Below are 27,486 nucleotides of genomic sequence, written 5' to 3' on the forward strand. Positions count from 1 at the left end.
GGAAACAGTATATAATATTTCAGAATTATTATCTTTGCCAAGAACTGATAAATGATACATGTGCACACCAAGAAAACCCATTACCAAACCCCCACCCTAAACCCATCCCCCCTCCCTGACCATGGTAAATTTAACCTTGAATTTAAGGGATGTGGCCTGAAAACAAATAGAATCATCTGCTATGCTCCCTTGCTAGAAAAACACCAGAAACTACTTTGCAAGTATAGGTGACTCCGGAGCAGAGCTAACACAGACATACTTGGACTGTCGAGGGAACCCTGGTTCTAAACCGAATGTTTCCATGAACCATGTACTCCGCTTATTATTTAAGATTAATTTCTCCAAATGAGGATGGTAGTGTCCCCTGAGTCTGACATTTAGGGGAGTTAGGGGTGACCAGCAAGAATTTTGGGTCAGTCCAACATAGGGACCTAACTCTGAAGGAAGCCTTTAATAATGTCACGGTCATAAATGGGATCGCACAGGAGCCTGGGACTGACACAAGATTTCCCTATTTTATGTTAAGTGGGGAGTTGTTGTACCGAAAGTGAGGGAGGAGCTTGTGGAACAGTTATTGGTGCCGGGGTCCTATAGACGGAGGGTGTTTGACATGGCCCATTCACATATCTTGGGAGGACATCTGGGAGTGGAAAAAATGCAGGAACGGATCATGCAGAGGTTCTATTGGCCCGGATGTCACCGGAAAATATTAAAGTATTGCAGGTCCTGTCCTACCTGTCAGTTAACCACCCCCACCTCTCACTTTCGAAGTCCCCTTGTGCCATTGCCCATCATTGAAGTACCGTTCGAGAGAATTGCTATGGACTTGGTCGGTCCCTTAGTTAAGTCTGCTCGTAGGCCTCAATATACATTGCTGAAAAAAATAAAGGGAACACTTAAACAACAGAATATAACTCTAAGTAAATCAAACTTCTGAGAAATCAAACTGTCCACTTAAGAAGCAGCACTGATTGACAATCAATTTCACATGCTGTTGTGCAAATGGTATAGACAATAGATGGAAATTATTGGCAATTATCAAGACACAGTTAATAAAGGAGTGGTTCTGCAGATAGGGACCACAGACCACATCTCAGTACCAATGCTTTCTGGCTGATGTCTTGGTCACTTTTGAATGTTGGTTGTGCTTTCACACTCGTGGTAGCATGAGACGGACTCTACAACTCACAGAAGTTGCTCAGGTAGCACAGCTCATCCAGGATGGCACATCAATGCAAGCTGTGGCAAGAAGGTTTGCTGTGTCTGTCAGCGTAGTGTCCAGAGGCTGGAGGCGCTACCAGGAGACAGATCAGTACACCAGGAGACGTGGAGTGGCCGTAGGAGGGCAACAACCCAGAAGCAGGAACGCTACCTCCACCTTTGTGCAAGGAGGAACAGGAGGAGCACTGCCAGAGCCCTGCAAAATGACCTCCAGCAAGCCACAAATGTGCATGTGTCTGCACAAACGGTTAGAAACCGACTCCATGAGGGTGGTATGAGGGCCCGATGTCCACAGATGGGGGTTGTGCTCACAGCCCAACACCGTGCAGGATGCTTTGTATTTTCCACAGAACACCAGGATTGGCAAAGTCGCCACTGGCGCCCTGTGCTCTTCACAGATGAAAGCAGGTTCACACTGAGCACATGTGACAGACGTGACAGAGTCTGGAGACGCCGTGGAGAACGATCTGCTGCCTGCAACATCCTTCAGCATGACCGGTTTGGCAGTGGGTCAATAATGGTGTGGGGTGCCATTTCTTTGGAGGGCCACACAGCCCTCCATGTGCTCGCCAGAGGTAGCCTGACTGCCATTAGGTACCGAGATGAGATCCTCAGACCCCTTGTGAGACCATATGCTGGTGCGGTTGGCCCTGGGTTCCTCCTAATGCAGGACAATGCCAGACCTTATGTGGCTGGAGTGTGTCAGCAGTTCCTGCAAGATGAAGGCATTGAAGCTATTGACTGGCCCGCCCGTTCCCCAGACCTGAATCCGATTGAGCACATCTGGGACATCATGTCTCGCTCCATCCACCAATGTCATGTTGCACCACAGACTGTCCAGGAGTTGGCGGATGCTTTAGTCCAAGTCTGGGAGGAGATTCTACAGGAGACCATCCGCAGCCTTATCAGGAGCATGCCCAGGCATTGTAGGGAGGTCATACAGGCACGTGGAGGCCACACACAATACTGAGCTTCATTCTGACTTGTTTTAAGGACAAAGTTGGATCAGCCTGTAGTGTGTTTTTCCACTTTAATTTTGGGGGTGACTCCAAATCCAGGCCTCCATTGGTTAATAAATTTGATTTCCATTGATGATTTTTGTGTGATTTTGTTGTCAGCACATTCAACTTTGTACAGAACAAAGTATTCAATGAGAATATTTCATTCATTCAGATCTAGGATGTGTTATTTGAGTGTTCCCTTTATTTTTTTTGAGCAGTGTATATTAGTCATTTTGGACTATGTTACCCGCTATCCTGAAGCGATACCTCTGAGAAACTCCTCCGCCAAGAGTATAGCTCGCAAGTTGGTCCATGTTTTCTCCCGGACAGGGTTGCCAAAGGAGACCCTGACCGACCAGGGAACACCCTTTATGAGAAAGGCAATGAGGGAATTGTGCAAGATCCTGCAAATCTCCCAACTGAGAATATCAGTATACCATCCTCAGACAGATGGCCTTGTAGAGCGGTTCAACAAAACTCTGAAGAGTATGCTGAGGAAGGCCATAGAAAAGGACGCGAGAGGTATTCACATTGGTAGGGTCCTGGTATTTTGAGAGATGTCTTAACGTGGCTACCAGGTACACATGAATTGGCCAATTTATGCGCTAAGATTTCTCATTTATTTCTATTTTCTACAGCAGTAATGCTATTCAAATTTCATATATTTCATGTTCGCATACTTAGCGTTACAGTGTGCTGCTTTGCTTGTTATTTGTCTATGGAGGTAGCTGCTCCTATTAAGCACCTGTTCACACCTATTTCTTGTTTTGGAAGTGCCGTCAGTTTTTTCTGTTTCTGTATCAAAATATATTGGTCATCTTGGACTATACCACCCGCTAAACTGAAGCGATCCCTCTGAGATATTCCTCCGCCAAGAGTATAGCTCGCGAGTTGGTCCATGTTTTCTCCCGGACAGGGTTGCAAAAGGAGATCCTGACTGACCAGGTAACACCAGTTATGAGTAAGGTGATGAGGGAATTGTGCAAGGTCCTGCAAATCTCCCAACTGAGAACATCAGTATATCATCCTCAGACAGATGGCCTTGTGGAGCGGTTCAACAAAACTTTGAAGAGTATGCGGAGGAAGGCCAAAGAAAAGGACGCGAGAGACTGGGACTGTCTCCTGCCGTATCTGTTGTTCTCTGTCCGAGAGGTTCCACAGGCCTCTACTGGGTTCTCGCCATTTGAACTCCTGTATGGCCCACATCCGCGGGGTCTCCTGGACGTAGCAAAGGAAATCTGGGAAGCCGAGGTCACACCCCACAGGAGCGTCATCAAGCACGTTGTCCTGATGCAGGAGAGAATTGCGAAGGTGATGCCCATCATAAAAGAACATCTCCTCCAGGCACAGGAGGACCAGGCCAGGGTCTACAACCGGTTAGCCAGAGTGCGGCAGTTCAATCCTGGTGACAAAGTCATCGTGTTGATTCCTACCATGGAAAGTAAGTTCTTGGCCAAGTAGCAAGGGCCATATGAAGTGGTGGAAAAGGTTGGTGAAGTGAATTACAAGATTCATCAACCAGGACGACGTAAGCCATACCAGATATACCACATCAACCTCATCAAGCCGTGGCAAGACAGAGAGGCTGTTGAAGCTCCATGCTTGCTGGTCAAACCAGAAGGTTAGGATGGAGGAGTCGCAATAGAGGAGACGCTAACAAAGGCCCAAAAACAGCAGTGTCGGGAGTTGCTGCAGAAGAACAGGGATCTGTTCTCGGAATTGCCGGGCAGCACAAGGGTCATAGAACACGAGGTTCTGACAAAGCCACATGTGCGGGTGAACTTGAAGCCCTATCGGAATACCTGAGGCCCGACGAAAGTTGATCTCCAAAGAGGTGGCTCGTATACTGAAACTCAGGGTCATTGAAGAATCCAAGAGTGGTTGGTCGAGCCCGATTGTCTTGGTCCCAAAGCCCGATGGTGAATGGGGACTCTGTAATGACTATTGGAAGTTGAATGAGGTCTCCAAATTCGAAGCATATCCCATGCCACGTGTCGATGAGCTGATCGAGAGACTTGGGCCAGCAAGGTACATAAATAACCACCTTGAATTTGACGAAGGGATATTGGTAGATCACCATGGCACAGGGAGCCAAGGAGAAGACTGCGTTTTCTACGCCGGATGGATGCTTCCAGTATGTCCGGATGCCGTTTGGACTACAGGGGGCCCCTGCCACCTTCCAGAGAGCCATGGATCAAATCCTTGCACCCCATAATAAGTACGCCGCAGCATACCTGGATGATATTGTTATCTTCAGCCCAGACTGGGAAAGTCATCTGGAAAAGGTCCAGGTGGTGTCTGATGCTCAAAGGAAGGCGGGGTTTTCAATAAACCCAAAGAAATGTGCCATGGGGAAAGAAGAAGCCAAATACCTCGGATATGTAGTGGGTAGAGGAGAGATCAGACCCCAAAACAGTAAAGTGGGGGCAATCCAAACCTGGCCGAGGCTGCTGTCAAAGAAGCAAGCTAGAGCTTTTCATCCCTAACTTCGCCATGATGTCCGCACCCCTGACTGACCTCCTTAAGGGGACAAAATCAGCTATGGCCAAGTGGCCTGCAGAGGCAGAGACGGCCTTTCAAGAAATGAAAGTGGCTCTGTGTAGGCAATCGGTTCTGGTTGCCCCCGACTTTAAGAAAGAATTTATACTCCAAACGGACGCCTCATATGTCGGTTTAGGAGCAGTCCTTTCCCAGGAGATACACGGGGAGGAGCACCCTGTTCTCTACCTGAGTAGGAAGCTCTCCTCATGCGAGAAGAATTATTCGGTCATAGAGAAGGAGTGCTTGGCCATAAAGTGGGCGGTGGACATGTTACGGTACTATCTGTTAGGAAAGAAGTTTAGATTGCTAACTGACCATGTCCCACTCAGGTGGATGAGGGAAACAAAGGTGAAAAATGCTAGGGTCACCCGCTGGTTCTTAGCCCTACAAGATTTCAACTTCTATTTAGAACATAGAGCAGGGAAGCTACATGGTAATGCCGATGTCCTCTCGAGAATCCCCTATCTGGTAAACGAAGATGCCAAGCCCCCCGGCTTTAGGCAGTGGGGAGAGGTATGTAAGGTGGTTAATGTTCGCATAGTCGATGGGAGGTATGTGTCACAAAGATGGCTGTCCTCTGTGATGTAACCCACAGTTTTGCATGGCTTTAGGCCAGACCCTGAAATTCATGATTCGGAAATTCTTTTCAAATCAATTCTAGGGGCTGCAACCCTATAAACACCCCAAATTGGAAAGTGGCTAGAACAATTCCAAAGAATTCGACTTTTCTCTGAAACTGTCAAATGAATTAGTTTGAAAATCTCACCAGTGATGGTCGATTGCCTATCATTTGTGATTCTGTCAAGTTCAACCGCCTACGATAAAAACTACCCCTCCAGTGTACCCTGTAAGGTGGCTAATGGTCACATAGTCGATGGGAGGTATGTGTCACAGAGATGGCTGTCCTCTGTGATGTAACCCGGAGTGTTTCTCTAGTGCACATAAGCACTAAGAGGATCATTTGGTGCACCTGGGACCGGGTTATGGGTAGCTTGGAGAGTTGGGCGGGTCCATCTACCCACATACCTCACCTTTGGGTGTGGTTAACAGCCTTTAAAATAGATGCCGTTGTTTGGCACATGGTCTGTGTGTTTTGAGGGAGAAGGCCTCCTGTATGTTGTTGTCTTCAGACTGAGCCAGGATACTGGACAATACCCAGCCTAAAGGCTGTTTGTTTTCCTTTTTTTGCTTTTTGGTTTATGAAGTAATAAACCGCCATGACATTTAAAGGAACCTGCTTCCTGTTTGCTTCCCGTCGCACCCTAGTGAGTAAAAACCCCACAACTCCTAAACTCAAACCCTCCCCAAAGGGTTGAAAATGGGGCGATAATGATAACCTTGGTTGAATCAGTATGCTTTCAAAGGCGCACAAAAATATCTGGAAGTTTGTCAAGAAATCGGAAGGTTTATCCCCATTTTCAGGGGTTTTGCATGTGTACCCCTTAGAATTTACCCCCTAAAACGTCATGTTATGTAAAGAGGCAAACATTGCGTTCATATCCTCACATCTACTGATCATTCTAACCAATTTACATCATCAGATTACCTGTCAAAAGCCACCAAAGGGTAAAAACACCCTTAACATCCCTCCTTGTAAAAGTGGGGGATTAGGGCATTTTGGACACAGTCAGCATGGATTGTGGTGTGTCATGCTGTAGCCAGGGCTGTGGAGTCGGTAAGCCAAACCTCCGATTCAGACTCCGACTCCTCAATTTCCATGACACCAACTCCAACTCCCTCATACATGGCTCATGTTTAAGTGATAAATTTACTGTAGCACAGATTAATCTCAGCTAAAAGTCTAGACCCTTGGATCAGGAATAGGAAAGACATTTATAGGACATTTCATAACTTTCCCAAATTCTTATGAAAAAATATTCCCCACAAACTGCATTGAATTACTGTACCCAATTTATTATATATTTTAGGAGTCGGAGTCGGTCCATTTTATACTGACTCCACCAAAATGGGATCCGACTTCACGACTCTGACTCCGACTCCACAGCCCTGGCTGTAGCAAGGCATGCCCGACATTTTTGTGGCACTACTGGCACCACAACCCTCATTTTGGAGGGGAAACACAAAAAGGACCCCAAATTTCAACCCCATGAAATAAATTTTCGTAATGAAGGGAAAATTTCGAAACTTGGGTCAAAAGGTGGTATAAGCCTTTGAATACTTATGACCTTGTGATATTTCAGTTTTTACTTTTAATACATTTGCAAAAATTTCTACATTTCTGTTTTTTTCAGCCAAGATGGGGTGCAGAGTGTATTTTAATGAGAAAGAAAAATGAACTTTTTAGAATTTACCAAATGGCTGCAATGAAACAAAGAGTGAAAAATTTAAAGGGGTCTGAATACTTTCCGTACTCACTGTATTCTTGCATTGTTATTGGATCTGATCATGTATACATGTAACAATCCATAACTTAACATCAATTTTAAAATCAAGCACTGTAGCATGCCAAGTACTAACAGTGTATATTCTCACTGGCAGGATCCAGCTCCGCTTGTCAAATCGAGAGGTTATCCCATGACTACTCATATGCGATTTTCATACTTACAATCACGTACCAACTAGCAATGCTTCCTGCTTTTCTCAATGAAGCAGGGGCTGTAGTTTCTCATTAAACATTGAGAGAATCAGGAAGAAAAGCTAGTAGGCACGTGACTAAGTATGCAAATTACAAATGATCAATCACATGACAACTGCTCAAACCGCTTAAGTTGTGTACAGAAGGGGTCACCAAACTAAATTTTTGCCCCAGGTGCAGGATATCCTAGATTTGCCTCTGCTTTACTGTTACTATACACTTACCGGTTGCTCCATTGTTTCTTATCAAACTGCTTAATATATATTCTGCTTTCAAAAGTTTTCCTGTGAAAATAAATATTAAATTCATTAAACATGTTATGACCATAAAAACGTACAATCTTTTTCTTCAATGTACATATTAAAATGTGTCTCCAATTGTTTTCTTTGGATCAAATAGGGATGGAGAAAAATGTGCTGGTACCAAGGTGACCATACAACACTCAGCGAAAATCATGTAGGTTCCAATTTTAATTAATATGATGCACAAATCATTAATCACCAAAGACTTTAAGAAGAAAACTGGAACTATAATGTTATCCCTTCTACTAATACTTCCTTTACCCCTTCACACATGCATGACCATTGTTTTTTTTTTTTTAAATGTTCGGATAAAAGAGTAAACATGGTTAAAAGACATCTCCGATGATGCTTATCATCAATGAAGGCAAATAATTGGCTATGAAAAACCTATCTTTTTGGATCCCTGCATACCCTAACGGCAGCCCTCAGTCAAAAATCTTCTTAGCAGTCCTCATTCTCAGAATCCTACTAAAATTCAGGGATCCTCTCATGAAAAACTAATGCCTAAAAGCCAACTAGTAGCCCTATTCCGAACAGAAAACAATTGGAAAGTGGTAGCTTAATAGGAGTTTGGCGGCAGGAGCAATTGTGTATACTGAGAGTGCTGTCTAACATATTTATATAATGCAGCAGAACTTTAGGTAGGTCATAGCCACTCCGCTAGAGCTTTAGAGCAGCGGGTATGAACGGATGAATGTAAATTTTACAGCAACTTTCACCATAACAACATAGAGGGCACAAAAGCTTGATGATCACTGCTTAGAACACATAAGGGCACATAAACATACTAGTTTGCACGGAGAGGCACAAACCTTGAACAGCCTTGTCTCTGTTAAATATAGATTAAAGGGATATCCGGGGCTTAAAAAAAAGGCATGTAGTTGCTAATAGAGGCAACTATCTGTCTGTTGTATCCGATGCCGATCATTGATCGCTCCTGCCAGAGATTCAGCTACTCCCTGTCAACAGAGCAGCAGTTTCTCTTCCTGTAGACAGGGCAGGACTACTGGTGTCATGCTGATTGACAGCCGTCTCTCTGCAGCCTATTTGAGGGAAGCCAGATGTCAATCAGCATGACACCAGTAGTTCCGCCCTGTCAACAGGAAGAGAAACAGCTGATCTGTTGACAGGGAGTAGCTGAATCTCTGGCAGGAGCGAACAATTTCCGGCACCGGGTACAACAGACAGGTAGTTGCCTCTTTTAGCAACTACATGCCTTTTTTTTTAAGCCCCGGATATCCCCTTCAATATAACTAACAATATCTAGCAATATAGAATGGGTGAAGGGTTAGTGGTGACTTTTCTGGTATCAGCCTTGCAGTTCAACTCCAGTTCACCATGATCAAAGCTCAGTTGTTTCTCTCAAGCCTCTCTTACTACCCTATGGGGAACGTCAACAGTCCTTAAGATCAACATGTATGTAGAAATGCTTCTCTACCTGCCTGGACTTCGATCGTGCTAAGGATTCCTCATTTCTTTTCATCCCAAGTGTAACTTCTCTTTCTCATTTGCCATTACAATAGACTTTAATCTAAGGCCTCATGCACAAGTCTGTATTGCACATACAGTACAGACCAAAAGTTTGGACACACCTTCTCATTTAAAGATTTTTCTGTATTTTCATGATTATGAAAATTGCACATTCACACTGAAGGCATCAAAACTATGAATTAACACATGTGGAATTATATACTTAACAAAAAAGTGTGAAACAACTGAAAATATGTCTTATATTCCAGGTTCTTCAAAGTAGCCACCTTTTGCTTTGATGACTGCTTTCCACACTCTTGGCATTCTCTTGATGAGCTTCAAGAGGTAGTCACCAGAAATAGTCTTCCAACAATCTTGAAGGAGTTCCCAGAGATGCTTAGCACTTGTTGGCCCTTTTGCCTTCACTCTGCGGTCCAGCTCACCCCAAACCATCTCGATTGGGTTCAGGTCTGGTGACTGTGGAGGCCAGGTCATCTGGCGTAGCACCCCATCACTCTTCTTCTTGGTCAAATAGCCCTTACACAGCCTGGAGGTGTGTTTGGAGTCATTGTCCTGTTGAAAAATAAATGATGGTCCGACTAAACGCAAACCGGATGGAATAGCATGCCGCTGCAAGATGCTGTGGTAGCCATGCTGGTTCAGTATGCCTTCAATTTTGAATAAATCCCCAACAGTGTCTCCGGCAAAGCACCCCCACACCTCCTCCTCCATGCTTCACGGTGGGAACCAGGCATGTAGAGTCCATCCGTTCACCTTTTCTGCGTCGCACAAAGACAAGGTGGTTGGAACCAAAGATCTCAAATTTGGACTCATCAGACCAAAGCACAGATTTCTACTGGTCTAATGTCCATTCCTTGTGTTCTTTAGCCCAAACAAGTCTCTTCTGCTTGTTGCCTGTCCTTAGCAGTGGTTTCCCAGCAGCTATTTTACCATGAAGGCCTGCTGCACAAAGTCTCCTCTTAACAGTTGTTGAAGAGATGTGTCTGCTGCTAGAACTCTGTGTGGCATTGACCTGGTCTCTAATCTGAGCTGCTGTTAACCTGCGATTTCTGAGGCTGGTGACTCGGATAAACCTATCCTCAGACGCAGAGGTGACTCTTGGTCTTCTTTTCCTGGGGCGGTCCTCATCTGAGCCAGTTTCTTTGTAGCGCTTGTTGGTTTTTGCAACTGTACTTGGGGACACTTTCAAAGTTTGCCCAATTTTTTGCACTGACTGACCTTCATTTCTTAAAGTAATGATGGCCACTCGTTTTCTTTACTTAGCTGCTTTTTTCTTGCCATATTACAAATTCTAACAGTCTATTCAGTAGGACTATCAGCTGTGTTTCCACCAGACTTCTGCACAACACAACTGATGGTCCCAACCCCATTTATAAGGCAAGAAATCCCACTTATTAAACCTGACAGGGCACACCTGTGAAGTGAAAACCATTTCCGGTGACTACCTCTTGAAGCTCATCAAGAGAATGCCAAGAGTGTGCAAAGCAGTCATCAAAACAAAAGGTGGCTACTTTGAAGAACCTAGAATATAAGACATATTTTCAGTTGTTTAACACCTTTTTGTTAAGTATATAATTGCACATGTGTTAATTCATAGTTTTGATGCCTTCAGTGTGAATGTACAATTTTCTTAGTCATGAAAATACAGAAAAATCTTTAAATGAGAAGGTGTGTCCAAACTTTTGGTCTGTACTGTACGTGGTGTATACATTTTTTTTAACGGATAGAAAACATATCCATTATAATCTATTGTGCTATTCACGTGTTCGTGTTTTTTCACGGACCGGGTGTCAGTGCGAAAATCACGGAAACGTTCTTTTTTTTCAAAGGCCAATACAAGCCTATGGGTCCATGAAAAACATGTACAGATGTTCGTGTGCCAGCGTTCACATACTCCCTTGGCTAACTTATAAACTCACTGCCATTCCCAGTCAGTTACCAGATCAGGAATCCTAATGAGACAGTGTCTGTTTGTCACCAGGCACATTGTAAATACTCTATATACAGTACATACTATATATTATTTGTAGAACCAGAGATATTTAGAATCCATGTATTCTTCCACCTCCCTATATATTATTATGCACTTGTGGTCAAGCTGAACATGCATATTAATGACTAGAAGTGGAGGAGAGGTGTTAATTGTTAGTTAGTCATTGCTTTGCCACACTGAGGTTCAAATCCCACCAAGGACAACATCTGCAATGAGTTTGTATGTTCTCCCCGTGTTTGTGTGGGTTTCCTCCAGGTTCTCCAGTTTCCTCCCACACTCCAAACACATACTGATAGGGAATCTAGTTTGTGAGCCCAATGGGGACTGCGATGATAAGGTCTGTAAAGCGCTGTAAAAATTACTGGCTCTATATAAGCGAGTAAAATAAATTAAATATTTAAGAAGGAACCTGTGCTTTGTTAACGGCATTGTTTGTTTAGTCAAGTGGATTTTCAGAACAGAATATAGGCACAAGCTCAGAGATTGTGTCTTGTGTTATGGAAGCTCTTAATCAGAAGTATGGCAGTTTAGATACCCCTGTTTGAAAGCAGCAGGAAATATTTATTAGGGAACAAAAGCCCCAATTAGTATTTTCCACGCCCTTTCACAAATCCCTCTACCTCTTTAGGCTCACAGACTCTTTATCCTGGTTCCTTTGTTGGAGAAAAGGAAGGCTGGCTCTAGGTTTCAAAAGATGCCACTGGGTTCAGAGGAATGTCATCCCTATAATGGCATAGAGTGTCCTCTTGAAAGTCAAGTAGATCCTAATTGGGACTAAGCTGAGAAAACAGAGAAAGATCAACTAATAGATACGTCACCTGAATTTACGGAGATACGAGCTTGCCGAATAACCACCTGTGGAGCTATAGGGGTAGAAGGCCAAATTTTATGCAAAACTTTGGCAACAGAAAGCAGTCTTGTGGATGCATCTGCCCAATATAGAAATCGATCAATCAAAAATACAATTGCAGCCGATGTACAACTGTCATGGACCCGGATACAAGCCTTCAAAAATACCTAAAAAACAGAAGACAATTTATGATTAATAATTATTATCTATGTATATTATGTTATTGGTGTTTCAGTGGTTATTTTGGGTAGATATATTTAATATTTTTATGTTACAAAAGTACATGACCATTTCTTTATTATAACGAGTTCTGCACTGGTGTAATCATCACATTACATGGACCGATTTTACATCCCTTTGAGGTTACCAGTTTTGATATATGTGTAAGTGCATCATTAAAAAGCAGGATCAATTATGAAAATCATGATCTTTCTCCCAACTTTTTAAGAAAATGGTCACAAGAGTTGAGGGAATAAATTTACAAAATAATCAAAAACATATAAGACTGCAAAACTGCTTGAAAACCTTTCTAAATAACAAATGGTTCTTTAAATTACTTGTACCATACCCATTCATAAGAAAAAAAACAACCCTCTTTGAACTCTATGTTTTTATGTATCAGGACATAATGAAATAAAATTTGACGTTAGAAGATCTTAAATCAGGTAAATATAACCTCAGATGAACAACAACCCATGACAAATTACAGTGTATCATTATTTATTTAACAAAAATGAAGCCAATATGTGAAAAGTTAAGTACACCCTTACTGGATCCATAGGAATTAAGAGGACAAGTGCCAACCACACGCTGTTAAAATGCCCTTGATTAGTTGTTCATTGGCAAGTGTGACCACCTCTATAAAAGCAGAAGTTTTGGCAGTTTTCTGGTCTGGAGGTTTCAGGCGAGAGTTAATTCAATGAAAAAGAGGAAAGACATGAGCAAAGATCTGAAACAATTGTTGCTGTCCATCAATTTGGAAATGGTTACCAGGCCACTTTCCCAACAATTTGGAGTACATCTTTTATATTGTGAGTACGTTTTTTTCACAAGTGGAATACATTCAGGACAGTTGGCAATTTTGCCAGTAGGGCACGTCACAGCAAATTCACCCCAAGTTCACACTATGCAATGCTCAGACAAATTGTACCCAAGAGCTAAAGCTTGTACACTAAAGGCCTCAGTTTCATGTCCTTTAGACAATCAAGAGCATAATAAATATGTTTGGCCATAATGACCTGTGCTATGTTTGGCAAAATCAAACACAGCATATCTGCATAAACTCCACATGCCAATTGTCAAGCAAGGCAGTGTAGGGGGTCAGGATTTGGGCAGCCACAGGTCCTGGGCACCCTGAAGTCATTGAGTCAACCATGAATTCCTCTGTACACCAATGTATTCTAGAGTCAAATGTGAGGCCATCTATCCAAAAGCTTTGCGGAAACTTGATCATACAACAGGACAATTATCCCAAACATACCAGCATATCTACATCCGAATGGCTGAAAAAGAAAAGAATCAAAATGTTGCCATGGCCAAGTCAAAGTTCAGACCTCAACCCAATTGAGATGCTGTGGTGAGACCTTAAGAGATCTGTGCATAAACAAATACCCATAAACAGCAGAGAACTTTGAAAGAAGATTGCAACATTGTAAAGAAGATTCCTCAAGAACAATTTGAAAGACAGATATCCATACAGAAAACTATCACTTCAATACTTTACTTTGTTATTGCTTGTGACTCTATAAGCTATTGATTCGTGAAGTTTATTTAATTTTTCACACAGTTTCTGCAAAGGGGCCTACGGTAATATTTTTTAAATAAGTAATGACATGGTATCATTTGTCATGTGTTGTTCATCTGACGTTCTAAGGGCCAGATATTTTTATTATGTCCTAATACGTAAAATCATAAAATACAAAGAGGGCGTATTTACCGTCGATTTTTTTCATGACTGTAACTGCACGATAATTCCCAGGTTGCATTTTATATCTGTATGATTGTGTAAACTAAGTGCTTCTAGGAAAGAAACCATAAATCCACACAAAGAAAAACTGTGCAAGTATAAATAATGCATAACAATAATTTCATTACAAAATTACAATATCTTAACATTGCAAAATCATTGCTTCTAGGGAATCTTTATTACACTACGCTGGAACTTGTATGCCATTGCTTATCTATAAGGGGTGCAATGGTAGCAGATCCACTTGGGCCAAGGTCTTTCTGATAGGAAGACATTGGTATTAGAAATCACCCAGGGTATCAAAGGGCACTATTAGAACTGTAGAGTAGTGCATGGGCTTCAAGTTAGACCTGTTATTGTAGGCCTCCATGGTAAAGTAGTAGTACAGATGGCTCTGCACGAGCCATAAATACTGATAAATTAAAAAAAGACATTTTAACTAATATTGTGAAAAAGAAACTTGAAGGCATTTTATACAGGGTAAATAAGCTGGTAACCATACACAATGGAGGAGGAAGCAGAAAAGTATGCAAAGATAAACAGGTAATTTAGCAATAAGACCTATGCCTTCTGTACACCCAGTATCAGAATCTCTATAAGCAAAAATATATTCTGCCTGAATATCTATAGCCAATAACAAATTGATATATTAGTAACATAATTACTAGCCATAAATATGTATATATGTAAATACACACACATATATATATACATATATATATATATATATATATACACTGTATATAATGAAAATCTACAAATAGTAATAATTATAATGTTTCTAATTGCATTGGAAAAAAATGCATGTTTCCTGAATTTTTCAAAAGTACATCTCAAATTTCAAAGGACCAATTAAGTGGGCCGGAAAGCTCCATATCCAAAAGATATAGACAGCATACTATAATGTCGAGACAATAAGGACACTTACACCTGGCATATACAGAATACCTGTTGTTAAACACAATAGAGGAATGTTTCCAAGCACCTGTAAGCAGCGCTTACGCATTATAGCTTTGATAACTTATAGTATAGGGTATATTTAAATGCAGACTGCCACCTAATCTATTTTATTTCTTCACTCTTCTTCATAGATGAGAACACAAAAGCCTGAAAGAGAGTGACCTGCCAAACAAAAGGGGTTTGAGTTGCTCGGAAAGGCAGACTTAGGAGGATGGATGGAATCCAAGTGGCCCTATTATTTCCATTTGCACTAATTAGACATTTTTCTGTCACCCATTGAATGCTGCTGAGAGGCCAAACTCACTGAATTCATTCTTAAAGTGTTTACAGAAGTTTGCATCTGTTTGTGTTTCTTCAGGAGGAAAATAAGCACTTGAATAGCATTGTGGAGAATGTAAAGGAAGGATCTCATTCTGAAGAGGCAGCAGGCTGCAGCTGCATCATGCCTCAGAACCTATGGCACCATCTCCTAATGGTGTTATGGAGGGGTAAAGGACGGTCACAGGAACAATGTTCACAAGTTCTCAAGTTCTCTTAGGTTTATTTTACCGATATTTTTGTAAAATTATTATATGCAGAAATCCAAAAGCAGTGACTACACAAAATAACATGAGTCAGAACTCATATTGTAATTTATTTAATTTTCTTAACAAAGCAAATATAGAAAAAAAAGCAATTTTTAGTTACATTTTTTTCAATACTTTTATTTTTACTGTTTACACTAAACATCAACTGTTATCAATTTTCCAGCTTATTATAGTGAGGAGAATATCTAATATGTGTAGGTTTAAGTATGTCATTTTTTTTTTTTCACAATTTTCATGTGGTGGGGATTTTTTTTTTTTAATTTATATACACTGCTCAAAAAATAAAGGGAACACTTAAACAACAGAATATAACTCCAAGTAAATCAAACTTCTGTGAAATCAAACTGTCCACTTAGGAAGCAACACTGATTGACAATCAATTTCACATGCTGTTGTGCAAATGGAATAGACAATAGATGGAAATTATTGGCAATTATCAAGACACCCTCAATAAAGGAGTGGTTCTGCAGGTGGGGACCACAGACCACATCTCAGTACCAATGCTTTCTGGCTGATGTTTTGGTCACTATTGAATGTTGGTTGTGCTTTCACACTCGTGGTAGCATGAGACAGACTCTACAACCCACAGAAGTTGCTCAGGTAGTGTTGCTCATCCAGGATGGCACATCAATGCGAGCTATGGCAAGAAGGTTTGCTGTGTCTGTCAGAGTAGTGTCCAGAGGCTGGAGGCGCTACCAGGAGACAGGCCAGTACACCAGGAGACGTGGAGGGGGCCGTAGGAGGGCAACAACCCAGCAGCAGGACCACTACCTCTGCCTTTGTGCAAGGAGGAGCAGGAAGAGCACTGCCAGAGCCCTGCAAAATGACCTCCAGCAGGCCACAAATGTGCATGTGTCTGCATAAATGGTTAGAAACCGACTCCATGAGGGTGGTATGAGGGCCCAACGTCCACAGATGGAGGTTGTGCTCACAGCCCAATGCTGTGCAGGACGCTTGGCATTTGTCACAGAACACCAGAACTGGCAAAGTTGCCACTGGCACCCTGTGCTCTTCTCAGATGAAAGCAGGTTCACACTGAGCACGTGACAGACATGACAGAGTCTGGAAGCGCCGTGGAGAGCGATCTGCTGCCTGCAACATCCTTCAGCATGACCGGTTTGGCAGTGGGTGAGTAATGGTGTGGGGTGCCATTTCTTTGGTGGGCCGCCCTGCATGTGCTCACCAGAGGTAGCCTGACTGCCATTAGGTACCGAGATGAGATCCTCAGACCCCTTGTGAGACCATATGCTGGTGCGGTTGGCCCTGGGTTCCTCCTAATGCAGGACAATGCCAGACCTCATGTGGCTGGAGTGTGTCAGCAGTTCCTGCAAGATGAAGGCATTGAAACTATGGACTGGCCCGCCCGTTCCCCAGACCTGAATCCGATTGAGCGCATCTGGGACATCATGTCTTGCTCCATCCACCAACATCAAGTTGCACCACAGACTGTTCAGGAGTTGGCGGATGCTTTAGTCCAGGTCTGGGAGGAGATCCCACAGGAGACCATCCGCAACCTCATCAGGAGCATGCCCAGGCGTTGTAGACAGTTCATACAGGCACGTAGAGGCCACACACAGTACTGAGCCTCATTTTGACTTGTTTTAAGGACAATACATCAAAGTTGGATCAGCCTGTAGTGTGCTTCTCCACTTTAATTTTGGGGGAGACTCCAAATCCAGGCCTCCATTGGTTAATAAATTTGATTTCCATTGATGATTTTTGTGTGATTTTGTTGTCAGCACATTCAACTTTGTACAGAACAAAGTATTCAATGAGAATATTTAATTCATTCAGATCTAGGATGTGTTATTTGAGTGTTCCCTTTATTTTTTTGAGCAGTGTATATTGTCCCTTAGGAGATCAAAAAAGAGGTCTGGGAAAGATATATTTTTCTAGTGTTCCTTTTTTTCACTGCAACTGGAGCACACATTGGAACCCCAGTTCCAAGGGAAAATAGCTCACTTCAGTGACAAAAGTCTGCTAGCACCCAGAAGATCTGCCATGTCACCCTCCTGTTATCATGATCTTGAAGTCATACAGAGACATCAGAAGTATGAATGTGACTCGCCCCCTGGGCCGTGGGGCACTCGAGACCGGACTTCAGGGCAATGCTGGGAGTAGTAGTGGCGACTCGGTCCCGTGGCTCAGGGTGGTCTGACCAGTGGTAGTCTATGATGTGTTTTTAGGTAATGTCCGACTACGCCACCCGTGGATTGCGGTCAGGGAGGACCGCCGCTGCAAGGCAGACCGCTGAGGCTGGTGTTGGGGATGCAGCAGGGAATAGTACAACTCCCCACGGGAGGAGTGTAGCCTCAGGACAGTGTGATAGGATGCTGGGGGTGATGGTGCAGGCGCAGCAGTAACCACACAGAGTCCAATAATGCAGTCCAGGGTCTTTTACTGATCTTATCATAGACCCAACAGGAGTACAGGGTAGGAATGGACCGGGGTGTCTGAGGGCATTCAGGCGAGCTCCGCTGGTCAGGGTGAGTGGGTAGGCCTACCGTTCTCTCTCTGCCCTTGCTGACTATCTCCCCCTTTAGTGGTATGATAGCCCACATCCCTGAGCTTGCCGTGTACTACGCCTGTATGGCTTGCGACTCGGGCCTTAGGTACCTGTAGCTTCTCCGTGCTGTACTGGTCCCTCTGTGTGGCGGAACCTCCAGGGTTCTTGGCCAAGGGACCTGAAATCCCTTGCGGGTTGGTTTTCTGCTGCAGGGCTTGCAACCCTGACAGCCTCGGACCCCAGTGTCCGGTATGTAGTTTCTCTCTCTGCCAGGACCGGCTCTCGTCGTCTCTGTCCCTGGCTTGGTGTTCCTCCTATGCCTCCTGAACTCCTCAGCTGCGGCTGACCTGTCCCTCTGCTTCTGGGAACCCTTCGGGATACTTCAGAAGCGGGTCCTGGTCTCTCTAACCCTGCCCTCAGTACCAGTTTTTATAGGGGCAGCCTGCTCCCCCTACTGGCCTGGGACAGGAGGTGCGGCATACAAATGGTCCATGCCCAGAGAACCTCCCTCCTGCTCTCAGACACAGCCTTACAAGTTTGTGGCATCCAGGCCTGGGGTGACACAAATGCTTCTATTCACAACACAGCATTCATAGTGCTATGTAGCTGGAAAAAAGTGAAGACAGAAGTGGTAATATACTGCTTCTGTCTTCCCCCAAAGTTTCGTGACTGTGTCTGACACCCAGAGAACCAACAGGCTTCTGCTTGATCTCTAGAGCTTTAGTCTCAAGCTATAAATTTACAATGTCATGGGATTAAAGCCTGGAAACAAATACAGCAAAGTAACAACGTTTCATCATTATCAGGATAAGAAACAGTTTGAGTCACAAAAAAGACTGATCATACCCTAAGGCTGTGTTGCCCACTATGCGTTTTTTAAGCATTTCCGCAGCGGCAATTGCGCTGCAGAAACGCTTAAAAAACGCTTGGTAGAAGGTCTGCAATGTTCCCCAATGATAATCCGCATGTGCTGTGCACATGCTGGGGAAATTTCCACTGCGGATTATCATTGCGGAAAAATTTGCAGCACTACCAATTATTTTGCGTAATCGCTGCGTTTTCGCCACCATTGACTTGCATTGAATCACTTAATATCCGCATGACTACATGTGCACATGCGGATATTAAGCGATTCAATGTGCGGATGGTACCCGGGTCTAGAGAAGAGGAGACTTTCATCCAGACCCGGGTACCATAGTACCTGTAAAAAAAAAAAGAATTAAAATAAAAAACATACATTATACTCACCTTCTGATGGCACCGAACTCCATAGTGATGCGTCCTGACTCCCTGGCAGCTCGCGATGGTCTAAAAGGACCTGTCATGATGTCATTTAGTCATGTGACTGGTCACGCGACCGCTGACGTCACATGACTAAATGACGCCATGGAAGGTCCTTTTACACAACCGCGAGACACCGGGAAGACCGGACGCATCGGATAAGGAGACCGGGGGCCATCGGAAGGTGAGTATAATGTTGTTTTTTTTTTACCATTTTTATTCTTTTTTTTTAACTAACTTGGTAACACTATATAAAATCCATGCCGGTTGCATGGATTTATATAGTATGACCAAGTTGTCAAGCACTTTCCAAGTGATGCTAAAATCGCTTGGAGAGCGCTTGACAACATGAATGCAAAATCGCATGATCAAAACGCTTCACAAACGCTTGTCCCTGGCAGGAAAAACGCATGTACAACCCGCATGTACAACCCACATGCGTTTTTTCTGCCAGAGAGATGCAGGAAAAATCTGGAGCATTTCTGCATCGTGGGCACTTAGTCTAAGTATTATGCAATTGCCAATGCTGCTGGATGTAAGAACACTGACAGGGCTGTAGTACATGGTGTATCAGTGTAAACTTGTTCTGCCATATAAATCCCATGGTGGGAAATGCCAAGATGCCATTGAGCCAACATCACAATAGGCACATGTTTAGGATTCTGTACCAGGTGTCGAAGGATTTAAAGCAGCATTATTTGTGGCATGTCCATTGGACATGTTTGCTCTGAGCTAGTAATGGTGCAGCCTCCTTTAAGGTTCTATAGAGCAGCTGAAGATGCCAGACCATTTGCACAGAATAGAGAGCTTGTATGTGTTTTCATGTCTTTTGCTTGGGTGCCCTGCACTCTCTGCTCTTTACTGCTTGTGTTTGGGTGAAACTGCCACATTTAGAGCAACAATGTTTTCTTAGTTCTAAAAGATCAATGTAGTCCATCAGAGATCATGAGAGTGAACTGAACTTAGTCACTTACCAAAGCAAATTACATGCAGCAGTGGAGGAATGCTAACAAAAGCAGTTTTACATTTACATAGTTTAGTAGGAAACAAATAAAGATGGTCGAACAAAAAGTCCTGCAATGGATATGCCACTCCTAACCTGCAACCACATGGCTTACTTGGTTTCTATTTCATTTGTGTTTAACTTACTCCTCATTTTCCATGCCTACCAGTAGTAACCAAATAAATCCCCCAAATTGAAAATATATTAGATAGTGGAATTTGAATGTTATGTGTTTACAGTGGCTTGCGAAAGTATTCACCCTCCTTGGCATTTTTCGTGTTTTGTTATCTCACAACCTGGAATTTCACTTTTTTTGGAGAGTTTGCATCAGTTCATGTAAAGAACCTACCTATAGCTGTGAACATTTGGTTTTCTTTTTATTCTGATGCAAACAGCAAATAGGACAAAATAACTGAAATCCTCAGTGTGCATAACTAAACACCCCTTAAAGCCAGTGCTTTGTAGAGCCTCCTTTTGTAGCAATTACAGCTGCAAGTCACTTTGGATAAGTCTCTATGAGCATTCAACATCTTGCCACTGAGATTTTTGCCCATTCCTCAAGGCAAAACTGCTCCAGCTCCTCCAAGTTAGATGTTTTCCTCTGGTGATCTGCAATCTTCAAGTCTGGCCACAGATTCTCAATTAGATTAGGGTCTAGGTTTTGACTAGGCTACTCCAAAATATTTACGTTTCCTCTTAAACCACTCGAGTGTTGCTTTAGCAGTATGCTTTGGGTCATTGTCTTTTTGGAAGGTGAACCTCCATCCCAGTCTCAAATCACTCGTAGACAGAAACAGGTTTTGCCTGTATCCCTGTACTTCACACCATCCATCTTCCTCTCGACTTGGACTATTTTGCCTGTCCTTGCTTCTGAAAAACATTCCCACAGCATGATGCTGCCACCACCATGTTTCACTGCAGGGATGGTGTTCTTTGAGGTGATGAGCTGTGTTAGTTTGGTGCCAGATATCGCGTTTACCTTGGTGGCCAAAAAGTTCAATTTTGGTCTCATCTGACCACAGCACCTTCCTCCATATATTTGGGGAGTCTCCCACATGAGTTTTGGCAAAATCAAAATGCTCCTTACAATTTTTGTATGTACGTAAAGGCTTTTTTCTGCCCACTGTTCCATGAAGGCCAACTGTATGGAGTGTACGGATTATTGTGGTCGTATGGACAAATACTCCAATCTCTGCTTGGGAATTCCGCAGCTACTTCAGGGTTACCTTTGGTCTCTGTGCTGCCTCTCTGATTAATACCCTCCTTGCCTGGGCTGAGACTTTTGGTAGGCGGTCCTCTTTTGACAGGTTTGTTGTGGTACCATGTTCTTTCCATTTGATGATAATGGATTTGATGGTGCTGCAGGGGATCCTCATAGATTGGGATATATGTTTTTATAACCCAACCCTGACTTGTACTTCTCCACAGCTTTGTCCCTGACTTGTTTGGAGATCTCCTTGGTCTTCATGGTGTTGTATGGTTAGTGGAGCCTCTTGCTTAAAGGTGTTGCAGCCTCTGTGGCCTTTCAGAAAAGGAGTGTGTATACTAACAGACCATGTGACACTTAGATTGCACACAGGTGGACTTACTTTCACTAAGCAGGTGACTTATAATTATAATAATCTTTATTTATATAGCGCCAACATATTCTGCAGTGCTTTACAATATAGAGGTACATATACAACAGTCATAAGTACCAGTTAAAGATAATACAATAATTAAAGCAAAAATAATGACGACCCTGCTCGTAAGAGCTTACAATGTACAATGAGGTGGGGGTGACACAAAGAACAGGTCCTTATTTACAATGTTGGTCCAGCCATCTTGCTGGAATGGGGGATATATAAAAGCTGCATGAGCTAGTTACCAGCCAGTATTTGTAGTGCTTTTGGGTATGGTGGAGAATTATGTTTGGAAAAATAGTGAATATGCTATATACGAAAGGACTTCGATTAGGGAACGTGATAGGCCGACCTAAATAGATGTGTTTTTAGGGAGCGCCTAAAACTGTGTAAGTTGTGATTAGTCCTAATTTCTTGGGGAAGAGCATTCCAAAGAATAGGTGTAGCTCGGGAGAAGTTTTGGAGCCGGGAGTGGGAGGTACAGGTTAGTCGAAAATCGTTTTAGGAACGTAGAGAACGGGTAGGCCGATAAACAGAGATGAGGGAGGAGATGTAGGGGGGTGCTGCACTGGTGAGAGCTTTGTGGGTGAGAACAAGCAGTTTACATTGGATCCTACAATGAATGGGGAGCCAATGCAATGACTGGCACAGAGCGGAAGCGTCCAAGTAATGATTAGCCAGATAGATGACCATAGCTGCTGAATTAAGGATAGACTGGAGTGGGGAAAGTCGAGTGAGGTCAATTAATAGAGAATTACAGTAGTCCAAGCGGGAGTGGATGAGGGCGACAGTGAGGGTTTTTGCAGTTTCCATGGTAAGAAAAGGGCGGATCCTAGAGATGTTCTTCAGGTGCAAGCGACAAGAGCGGGCAAGAGATTGTGTATGGGAGGTGAAGGAAAGATTTGTGTCAAACACAACACCCAGACAGCGAGCCTGCTGGTTCGGCGTTATTGTGGTGCCACACAGGGAGAGGGAGATGTCAGATTTAGGGAGGTAAGTAGACAGTGGGAGCAGAAGAAATTCAGTTTTGGAAAGGTTGAGTATCAGATAGAGAGCGGACATAATGTTGAAAACTGTGGACAGACAGTCACTGGTGTTCTGTAGTACAGCGGGGGTGAGGTCAGGCGATGAAGTGTATAGTTGTGTGTCATCAGCATAAAGATGGTACTGAAAGCCAAATTTGCTGATGGTCTGTCCCATTGGGGCAATGTTGAGAGAGAAGAGGGCCAAGGACTGAACCCTGAGGGACCCCAATAGCGAGAGGAAGAGGAGAAGAAGTGGAGCCAGCGAACGATACACTGAAAGAGGGGTCAGAAAGATAGGAGAACCAGGAGAGCAGTGTCTTTTATACCGATTGAGAGGAGCATAGAGAGTAGATGGTAGTCAACAGTAGCAGTAGATGGTGGTCAACAGTGTTGAAAGCTGCAGAGTGGTCAAAAAGAATGAGCAGAGAGTAGTCACCATTACGTTTTGCTGTCAGAATGTCATTGGTCACTTTGATGAGTGCAGTTTCTGTAGAATGTAGGGGGCCAGACTGTGATGGATCTGTGTTATGAAGGTAATTGCTTATACCAGAAATTGTTAGGGGATTCATAGCATAAGTCTTAATTAAATTTAGAGGTAAACTAGGCGCCTGGTCTAAGTTACCATTGTTGGTTGTGGGCCGTGCTAACCAGGTCAAAATGATCTGGATGCCACAATTGCTGACAAGCCAGCCGATGCGATCAAAAGAGAAATGGGAGAGTGTAATGGGACCCATAGAGTAAAATCACTGGTCAGATATACCGGAAAGAGTTCCACAGCTGTCTTTAAGTGAATCTCATAGACTGTCCCATATATATGTGATACACTAGGTATACAGGACACCTCAATTCTTATTTAACATAGGATTTCGTTCAAGTCCCCACTGTCCTAGATGCAAAACTAACATAGCAGATATGCTTCATATGATGTGGAACTGTCCTAACTTGGTCTCCTTTTGGAAGAGTGTTGTAGCAATGATTAACAGGGTTTATTCCATTGACGTAGAGCTTTCACCATTAGTATGTATATTGGGATAGTTTGAAGATCTGACTATTGATGAGTACGGCAAAACTGCGGCGGTGCGTATGTTATATATGGCAAGAAAATTGATAGGCTAAAAATGGATAACAGATCAGGAGCCTATGATATCAGAATTTATTGATAAAGTTAACTGGCTAGTAAATTTTGAAAAAGGCATATAACTAAAAAGAGATGGGGTCTATGGATTGATGGCTCTGGTTTGACATCTAGGGAACTAAAGAGATTTTGCCTCGACTTGCTTTGAGTTACATTTATATGATGCCTCAAATTAAACTTCTTTGAAAATTAATAAAAATGTTATTAGTATTTCCACAAGTTATATGTAATTGGATTGACTATTGTTACTATGTTCAAATATTTGTTCATCTAATTATGCTGGTTTTGCAGAGCCAAGATGTATAAATATCTCATGTTTAATGCTTATTAAGGTTGGGGGGGTGGAGAACTGTGTTTCTCCAATGTTTGTCTGGCTGTTGTTGTTTTTTCCTTTTTTTTATTTTTTCCTTTGTGTAAATCTTTATAAATATCAATAAAAAACATTTGATTAAAAAAAAAAAGTACCCTATGTTATTTACATGCACTATATAAATTTTCTTACTGCAGGGTATTTGCCCATTTTGTTTTTATCTTAGGTTTTGTTTTAATATGTTACTATAGTTAAGAACTGGAACTTACAGTCACAATATGTTTTGATGTTAACAAGAATCCAATTTGAAAGTCTACAATAGAATAAAACAAAATATTTATTTCTATAAATCAGTGGCATTTTCACTATACAGGACCTTGGCCAGTAACTGGCATTGTGCCCTATTGAGGAAAAGAGATGTGCATATGCTTTGCCATATATTGGTGATTATATTATTTATTACCTTAAGTACTTGAGCAAGAAATGTGGAAACTTCCTATTCAGATTTTATGTAACTGTGTCTTCAACTTAAAAGCTATATTTAGCATAGAATTTCCAAGGATAATTTTTATCTTCAGATTTTTTTTATATTATGGTCATCACTTTTATGGTACATTCCCATTGGTAAAAAATAGCACAAACAGTACATCTTTCAAAGCACATACATGACAACCTTGATTTACAAACATTGTTTTAGGGGCCATAGAAGTACTTCAGCCACACACTTAGAGGAATGTGAAGCGCTCATGAAGGAGGGACAATAGCCTCCAGGACACAAGCTTAGAAAATTCACAACAGGATGCTTCCAAAAAACACAAAGTAAGAGTAGAACAGCTGACTGTTGTGGTCATGTCCTCCCAAGTCTAGAAAGCAGAGATGAGCGGATCGCTTCTTGCAACCCCGGTCCACAGTCCAGGTCACCGCTGTCAGGCCATGAACAGGAGCTGCACTAATTTCTTTACCCTCTGGGATCCAAGGCTCTGTTTAGGATTAGGTGGATTGGCAAGATGTCACCTGTGCATTGCACAAGGCTGGCGCATCAAACACTGCACAGGGGAACACAGTCCTCAGGAAATTCACGCAGCTCCTGTCCACGACCAGAGAGCATTGACCTGTACTGTGGATCGGGGTTGGAAAAGTGATCCACTCACCTATACTAAAATGTATCATATGACCCACCACCCCCTCCTCACAAGTGCACAGAATACCATAAAGTCAATTTAATTTGGCAATGCCTTCAAAAGCTGCTATCAAATCCCGCTATACAAATACTTTCAGCATTCAACTTTCAGGGGGGCACAAGGTTTCGATGTGCTTCCTTGAAGCGAAGCTTTGACTGCATTATATTGGGACTGTGGGGCTATTGGTATCACTATAGTGTAAGTGGGCAAGTTCCCACTGAATGTGGCTCACGACCCTCTATCAGATCTGAATGTTGTTCTCAAGGTAAGAAAGGTTGGTGTCCACTGCCTTACAGTGCATATGTCGTGACATTCTCCCAACACATACCTGGAAGGTAGCAAATCCAAAGATATCCGAGGCACCATAGAGATCCTTATAAAAATCCAATCTTTATTCCAAAATATTTAAAACATTATTACCTGAAGTACTTGTATAGATATGAGCAAGAAATGTGAAAAGACAGTTGACTGTATTTTAGGCTTGAGAAAGGTCATTCGGCGGAAACGTTGCTCTATTTTTGTCTCCTCACTGCTGTGATGTTTTAAATATTTTGGAATAAAGATTGGGTTTTTACAAGGATCTCTATGGTGCCTCGGGTATCTTTGGATTTGCTGCTGTTTTTGGACCTGGTGGGAGGTCCTGCTGAGTTGCACATACTCATCAATGGTGCACGGGAATACTATACGGGACGGAGTACATACTTGGAAGGTGACATAAATAGGGACTTAAAAAAGAAGCCTCAATCATCATCTAATCGCTGCAGGTTTGACTTCCATAAACCCAGATGATCAGATGTTATTGTTTGGGGAAATCCAATAACTGTAGTGTAACTAGCTGCTCATTCAAGCAAATGGGCATATGTAGACACATTGATAGGGTTTGCCTAGAAAAATGTACTATTTTATCTTGCCAGAGAACAAAAGGATTGGCAGTCTGAAATCGGACATGCCGCATCCTCATCCCCCGTGGACCTTTTATACACGTTAGACCTTTGGAGAGTATATAGTGCTGGACAAGGACTATAGAATGCTTTTTCCTGTCCATATAAGCATATGTGGATTAAAAAGGGAATTAGGAGTTTCCTGGAGATTAATGATTTTTTTGAGTTTCCCATTTACAGTTATATGAAAAAGTTTGGGCACCCCTATTAATCTTAAGCTTAATGTTTTATAAAAATTGGTGTTTTTGCAACAGCTATTTCAGTTTGATATATGTAATAACTGTTGGACACAGTAATGTTTCTGCCTTGAAATGAGGTTTATTGTACTAACAGAAAATGTGCAATCTGCATTCAAACAAAATTTGACAGGTGCATAAGTATGGGCACCCTTATCATTTTCTTGTTTTAAATACTCCTACCTACTTTTTACTGACTTACTAAAGCAGTTTTTTTGCTTTTGTAACCTCATTGAGCTTTGAACTTCATAGCCAGGTGTATGCAATCATGAGAAAAGCTACTTAAAGTGGCCACTTGCAAGTTGTTCTCCTGTTTGAATCTCCTCTGAAGAGTGGCATCATGGGCTCCTCAAAACAACTGTCAAATGATCTGAAAACAAAGATTATTCAACATAGTTGTTCAGGGGAAGGATACAAAAAGCGGTCTCAGAAATTTAACCTGTCAGTTTCCACTGTGAGGAACATAGTAAGGAAATGGAAGAACACAGGGACAGTTCTTGTTAAGGCCAGAAGTGGCAGGCCAAGAAAACCAACAGAAAGGCAGAGAAGAAGAATGGTGAGGACAATCCTCAGACCACCTCCAGAGAGCTGCAGCATCAACTTGCTGCAGATGGTGTCACTGTGCATCGGTCAACTATACAACGCACTTTGCACAAGGAGAAGCTGTATGGGAGAGTGATGCGAAAGAAGCCGTTTCTGCAAGCACGCCACAAACAGAGTCGGCTGAGGTATGCAAAA

The 27,486-nt window shown here is 42.6% G+C and overlaps 1 protein-coding gene across 2 annotated transcripts in view; it reads right to left on the reverse strand.

The window, feature by feature from the left end:
- ALPK1 (alpha kinase 1) overlaps positions 1–27,486 on the reverse strand; it is a 186,719-nt gene that overhangs the window by 32,255 nt on the left and 126,978 nt on the right. For both annotated transcript variants that reach the window (XM_073640635.1, XM_073640626.1), the window contains 2 exons: positions 11,964–12,162; positions 7,584–7,643 (listed from right to left, as the gene is read on the reverse strand). In XM_073640635.1, coding sequence (XP_073496736.1) covers positions 7,584–7,643; positions 11,964–12,162 — 259 coding nt within the window. The remainder of the gene's footprint in view (positions 1–7,583; positions 7,644–11,963; positions 12,163–27,486) is intronic.

The sequence above is a fragment of the Phyllobates terribilis genome, unplaced genomic scaffold, assembly GCF_046119375.1.
Source record: "Phyllobates terribilis strain yellow unplaced genomic scaffold, ASM4611937v1 Scaffold_1__5_contigs__length_1240528914, whole genome shotgun sequence".
NCBI classification, from domain to species: Eukaryota; Metazoa; Chordata; class Amphibia; order Anura; family Dendrobatidae; genus Phyllobates; species Phyllobates terribilis.